Genomic DNA, 6,882 nt, shown 5'->3' with positions numbered 1-6,882 from the left:
TGATGGGTCCTCTCCAGTCCTCCATCCCAATGATTACATTGATTTTGTGCAGTTGAGCGTTCTACCTTTGAACGCTAGGTTCGTTGAGGACCTCTTGAATTACTGTTTTGTTTCCATTTGCAGTCCGCATGCTAGCGAGTTTTAAGAGAATGTCTGCTCGGGTATTCTGTTCGCGGGGAACATGAGTTACCTCCACGGTTTTGAATTCTTTCATTTTCTCAAGTACTAGCTGGACGTACTGTTGTAGATGCTCTTCTCGGACTTGGTAATCGCCAGTCACTTGCGAAGCCACTAATCGAGAATCGGTAAAGATTTTTACCTTTCTGGCTCCTAGATCCCGGGTGAACCGCAGGCCGGCCAAGAAGGCTTCGTACTCTGCAATGTTGTTAGTTACAAGAAATTTTGACTACGATACCTTTGCTGTTCTCTATAATTACCCTTTCTCCGTTTCCTTTAGAATTGGATGATCCGTCTTATATGTTCTCTTCCGCGGGGAAGGTCATTTCGGCTAGGAAGTCAGCGAACACTAGTGCCTTCAGTGCCTTCCTGGATTCGTAGAGTTTGTCGACCCAAAATTTGTCTAATGGGTTGGTCTGTTCGGACTATCACTATGTGGGCTAAGAAATACTGCCTCAATCTTTGTGCTGATGTAAGGAGAGCGAGAGCTACCATTTTGATCTTTTGATACCTCGTCTCCGGCCCTAGCAAAGCTTTGTTGGTGAAGTAGACTGGTTTTTGACCTTCCGGAGTTTCCCTTACTAGAATGGCACTGATCGGCCGTGTCGGAAGAAACAGAAAGGTAGAGGTACAGTACGTCACCTTGATCAGGTCGCGAGAGAACTGGAGATGCGGAGAGGGTCTCCTTGAGATGCTTTGAAGCGGCTTCGCACTCATCAGTCCATTAGAACTTTGTCTCCTTCCTCAATAGTTTGAAGAAAGGGAGAGCATGTTAAGCGGACTTAGCCACGAATTCCCCTTATCCACTCCCCACACCTCAATTCCTCTTTCTGTTAGGTAGAAACCAAGGAACTTACCCACTTGAACTCCGAAAGTGCATTTTTCAGGGTTGAGTCGCATGTTGTATTTCCGGGTTTGTTCAAACACTCTCTTCAGATGGGCAACATGATTAAACTCTTGTTGGGATTAGACAATCATGTCGTCCATGTAGACCTTAAGAATGTCGCCCAGAAGTTCCTTGTCATAGACTTTGTTCATCATTCGTTGATAAGTAGCCCCTGCATTTCGTAGACCGAAAGGCATTACAGTATAGTAATAATTCCCTGATTCGGTCATGAAGGTTGTTTTCTTTTTATCTTCCTCGGCCATGGGTATCTGGTTGTAACCAGAGTAGGCATCCATGAAGGATAAAAGTTTGTAGCCGGAGGAATTACCTACGAATTTATCTATGTTAGGAAAATGATATGCGTCTTTAGGGCATGCCCTATTAAGATCGGTATAATCAACACACATACACCATTTTCCTTTAGATTTCCTGACAAGTACAACATTGGAGAGCCATGTAGTGCATGTCGGCTGCAGTCCAGGCGAATAGATCAACACTCTTCCTTAAGCAGACGACCAACTGTGCTTTGACGAGTTCAGGAAGATCCTTGCTGATCTTGAAGTTCTTCGAGGGGTCGCTTCTGAAAGGAACCAACTCGAATTCTCCATCAGGAATAGGTCTAAGAAGTTTCTCGTTGTGCGGATCCTTCTTTTCCCTCTTTTGTTCCTGGAGGTCTTCCTTGGTGAAACTGGGGTTAAGTTCGACCAAGTTTGCATCCAGAATGCTCGCAACAGCTTTCGACTTGTCATCAGCAGGTTTGCTGGATTGGGAAACTGAGTTCTGGGTTTTGTTTGTCTGAAGGAAACATCTTCTTGCAGCTTCAATGTCTCCGTTCAGGGAGGCGATGATGCCATCCTTCGCATGGTATTTCAACTTCAGATGAGCGGTTGAACATGCGGCGCCCAGCAGGGCAAGCCCGTTTCTCCCTATAATGCACTTATAGAGAAAAGGAGAATCGATCACCAGAAATGGGATCTTTATTGTCTTCCTAGCCTCTTTTTCGCCGAAAGTGACCAGCAGTTCGACGTAGCCCCAAGGTTGAGTAGATGAACCGTTGAAGCCGTAGAGTTCATTTCCAACATAGGGAGAAAGTTTTTTCTCTGTTTGTTGAAGACTTTTGAACAGGCCGGTGTACATGATGTGGCACGAGGCCCCTGTGTCAATCAGGACTCGACGAACGTCAATGTTGGCCATCGATGCTCGCACGAGCAAAGGAATGGCTGAGTTTGAAGCTCCGTCGGGCAGTTCTAAGTCGTAGAACGCCAAGGTGGTCTCCCCCCAATGTTGGAAATGAAGGGGGCCAGCAAGTTGATGCTCATGAGTTCTTCGAACTTTCTTTTCATGCTTCCCATGGAGATGTTCATTGTTCCTCCCGTGATGACGTTGGCGGAGGAAAATGTTCCCAGATGCAGGAGTATGGTACGATTTCCACATTGTCAGGGAAATCGCCCAAATGCTCCATGGACATGGCGACTATCTTGTTCGCTTCGTTGCCATCAGCGATGAACTCAATGGTGTTTCTTTCCGACTCGGGGTTCTTGATGAACTATTTAAGCTGTCCTCGTTGGATGAGGAGTTCGATAGAATCTTTCAATGGATCTAATCGTTAGTAACGTGCCCGTGGCACTTGTGGAAACGATGGTATTTAGTTTTGTTGACCACTTTCCTCTCCTGCAAAAGAGCCTTTGGTGGCTTGACGCCAGCTTCCGTCAGATCGGCTACTGCGATCTCGGCGAGGATCTTTTCGCTGGACATGGCCAAGGGTGTATACTCGGTGAAGCGGCCGTTAGGTCATTTTCCTTCACGAGCTACTTTTCCTTCCTTCTTTTTCTCGTGGAAGGGATTTTTGGAAGATTCAGCAGCAGGCTACTCCTTCCTGGATTTGTTGAGGCTGTCCGCATACAGCTCCTCTTCATACCTGATGTAGATCTTTGTGATTGCTAGGAACTCGTTGAGCGTCCTTGGACGATCTAGGCGGACAACCTTCTTGACGTATGTGCCTTCACGCAGACCTTTGGCAATGAGGTACCACTTCATTGTTTCGTCAGCGCCACCTTACCTACACATCTTTGTTGAACCTATCGATGTAGTCTCGAAGAGGTTCGCTTTTTCCTTGAACAGTGGCTTCAAGGGATGCGACCGTTTTTGGCGGCGTCCTTGAAGCGGTGAAGTGTGTGGTTAAGTCGTCTCAGAGGTCTTTCCAAGAGTCGATGGTGTTTCTCCGTAAGTTCTTGAACCATGTAACGACTCCTCGTTGTAGTGTAGTGACGAAGAGCTTGCACTTTACGGCGTCTTGCACGGATCAGTACGTGAGAACTGTCTCAATGTTCTCGACGTGCTCATCTGGATCTGTTGTTCCGTCGTATGATTCCATTTAAGGAGGCTTCTCTAGTCCGCGGGGAATAGGAGCTTCCCGGATGCGCCGTGTGAATGGACCGTAAGCATTACGATCATTCCGGGCATCGCGACTGTCCTCGGATCTAGAAGGGGACCAAAAACGTCTGCTGCGTCTTGGTGGTGAACTCCTTGGAGGTGATCGTCTTGGAGGAGATCGTCTGGGCGATCTCCTGGTGTAACTTGGAGATTGGACTAATGGGCGCGCTTACTCGAGATCCATCAGGCGTCGGTTCTGTTCCTCGGTTAACGATGTATGTCGTTGAACCGTGCAGAGCAGATTATTGACGAGGGCACTTGTTGGTGTGGCATATTCTGGTCTCTCTGTAGGTCGTGGGGGACCCTTCAGAGGCCTTTCTTGGAGAGGAATTACTTGTACAGGTTCCTCTCTGGGTGTACCCACAGGAGAAGGTGAAGACGTCATACCATCACGTTGAGGAATTCGAACTTCACTTCATAACTGTAAGTTGACACCATTAGCAGCCATGGTAAATTTTTTGGAAAGCTTTGGTTTTTAGTAAGGTAAAGAGGGGGAGATCTTGTATTTTCCCACAAACGGCGCCACTGATCGTACCTGATCAGAAGGTGATTGTCGGTGCCTTAAATGCGGTGGTTTAAGTGGTGGTAGAATGCGACAAGAGTGCTTCTTGGAACGGCGGGGGGTGTGTACCTGCAGCCGCTCCGACGCTCAAGTCAGTAGAGATCAGAGAGTGAGGGTTTAGAGGAAGAGATAGATTCTACCTTGGGGACTGCTAAGAGTCCCCTATATTCAGAGGTGGAGGGAAGCAGAGCCGTTGTAGTGGCACACCAGGCTCTGGCGGTTACGAAATCGTGGGAAGTGTAACCACTAGAGAGATTATTGTGGGAACGTGCAGAGAGACGTTGTGGTTCGTTTGAACCGGTCTTGCTTGCTCCGTGCACCCCCCTCGCGGGGAAGGGGTGTGTCGCAAGTAATGCTGCCAAACGTGGTATTTGGGCTTTGGATTGTATTGGGCCTAAGTAAATGGGTCAAAGCTCCTTTTGGCCGGTCCAGAACAAATACATTGGAAATTGTAATACTTGACTCTTAAAAAGAATAATTACTAAATTTAAGATGCTAAAAGTGCGTCCCATGACACTTGTTAATACGACCTTTTTTAAAAATAAAACTTTGAACTTAATGATGTCAATGCTACAAATATATTTTATTGGTTCAAGCCACAAATATAAAACTTTATTGCCCTTTGTGCCTTGTGGAATATAATTTTTAGACTTACAAATACTTATACTAAATAAAACACTATTGCTCCAGTTTTTTATAGGAATATAAAACTTCAGATTTAATGATATGTGAAGATTGAATAACAAATGATATTTTTAGATACTATTTTAGTTTCTTTTAAGGGAACGTTTTTAGTTATTTTCTTTACATTTGAAGGCAATGTTGGAACATTGATGTGATGTTGGATGAATAATTGGAAGATTAAACATCAAGTAATTATAGTTTGATCTAATGTTGTGTGAATTGAAAAAATAGAGTGTGGGGGTCCCACATAAAATAGAACTTACACATTAGTAGTGTTTAAACTGCGGTATTTATTTTTAAATACTTGATAATGATAAAAATAATAGTAATTATTATTTTTATTCGAGAATATCACTTCCCATAAATTTAGCTTATGGTGTTTGTGATAAGAATAAGAATCTAATTGAATTTCTTATATTTCCTTCATTCAAATCCAATAGTTTGTTTCCTTCACTTTTGTGGATTTGTTTCTTTTGATCCTATCTACAAGTGTTGTTGAATTGATTAATGGATCAACTCCATTTTAATCTTATCCATTAGAGTAACTACTGTCGCAATTTTTGCTAAAACAGTTACAAAATCTCTATATAAATAGAGGACTCCACCCAGTTCAAAAATCACACCAAAGAATTTTATTGGGTTGTCGGTAACTGTTTCTCTCTTTTCTCTTTCTTGACTTGTGTTGACGAGTCTTTCTTCTCTTCATCTCCTTTTTCCGTCCCTTCGGAATTAAGAGTGTTCTTAAGACCATAGTCCCTTTTCGGTTTAATGTCCCTTTTTGAAATAAAAATGTCCTGTCGGAATTAAAAATGATCTTAACAGTATATAAATATTCTTTCAATATTTTTCTAATTGAGGAGAAATTAAAGAGTGGAAATGGTGGTGTCACCATATTTGAGTGGTCGTAGTGCCATGTTGATATTTTGGAGAAATTAAAGTTAGAGTGGTGGCAACACCATATTTGAGTGGTCTCAACACCATAACAGAGTGGTAAAATACCATATTAAAGTGGTTTCAGTATTAAAGAATGGTCTTATTACCATATTTGCCGTGTAAATCTCGAACGGTGTTTGTAACACCCTATTTTCTATTAAAGCAACCAAACACGCGAATATAACAAATGTTCAAGAAATAGAAGCTACGTCTAACACAAAATCCAAAACTCAACATGCATGTATATATACAGGGCCGTCTTAAATAATTTATAGGCCCGATTTTAGTCTTCCAAAGGCTGAAGGAAAAAAATTAAATTTTGGGCCCCAAAAAAATTAAAATAAGGAACTATAAAAAAAATTATTGCAAAAATGGCTCAAGTGGGAATTGAACACAAGAACATGCCCTCAACCATACATTATCAAGTATACATGTCCACACATTCAACAATCACAATTTACATAAGAGTCATCATCACACACATCAACATCTCCTTACCAAATACTATAACATCTCCATATACTTTACATAAACCAAGCAAAATGGAACAACACATCATATCATGATAAACATCATATTCAATTGTCCACAATCACCCACATATCATCAATTAATCATATAAAATCATTCGTGAAAGATTTATAAGGTATTTGATTTGAAAGAAGCATTTTCAACCAAGTTCGTCTATCGGTATCTCATTTTCAAAATAATTGAAGTATTGAACCAAAACGAAGTAAACAAGATCCAATGCCTCAACTAAGTATACCTCTAGGCTACATTTAAGTGCAGTAGAGTATACCTTGGCGTTTCACCGGCTAAACACGACGAAATCATGAAATGCACAAAGTTCATCTCATTTTTACAAAAGAATCCCATTTTCAAAGAAAAACATGTTAAGACTTGATGAAACCAATCACAGCCATTTTTAGAAATCATATAAACATTATACAACATTAATCCTACTTCAATTTCCGGAGAAAACGAGTTTTCGGAAAATCGGTGGTCATGGACCATTTTTCAAAAGTTAAGTGAATTTCACAAATCCAAGTCCAATTTGATTCAAATGAAGTTCCAGTAGGATTAAAGGTATAAACATAGGTTAAACAAGTTAAAAGAATCATTTCGGAAGGTTCAGATTGGTCCACAAGTACACGAAACAAGAAATCAAAATGGCTGAACTGAACCCAGTTCGCTTAAGCGAAGTCTG

The 6,882-nt window shown here is 42.0% G+C and overlaps 1 protein-coding gene across 1 annotated transcript; it reads right to left on the bottom strand.

The window, feature by feature from the left end:
• Positions 1 to 1,143: 1,143 nt before the first annotated feature.
• LOC146916058 (uncharacterized) lies at positions 1,144 to 2,257 on the bottom strand. Its single transcript, XM_085721530.1, has 2 exons — positions 1,584 to 2,257; positions 1,144 to 1,492 (listed from the first exon to the last, which is right to left on the bottom strand). The coding sequence occupies exons 1-2, from the start codon at positions 2,255 to 2,257 to the stop codon at positions 1,144 to 1,146; spliced, it is 1,023 nt and encodes a 340-aa protein (XP_085577656.1).
• Positions 2,258 to 6,882: the final 4,625 nt, after the last annotated feature.

The sequence above is a fragment of the Medicago sativa genome, chromosome 6 (assembly GCF_051527215.1).
Source record: "Medicago sativa cultivar Bolivia chromosome 6, Bolivia_mono, whole genome shotgun sequence".
NCBI classification, from domain to species: Eukaryota; Viridiplantae; Streptophyta; class Magnoliopsida; order Fabales; family Fabaceae; genus Medicago; species Medicago sativa.
This window is presented reverse-complemented; position numbering and strand designations above follow the sequence as displayed.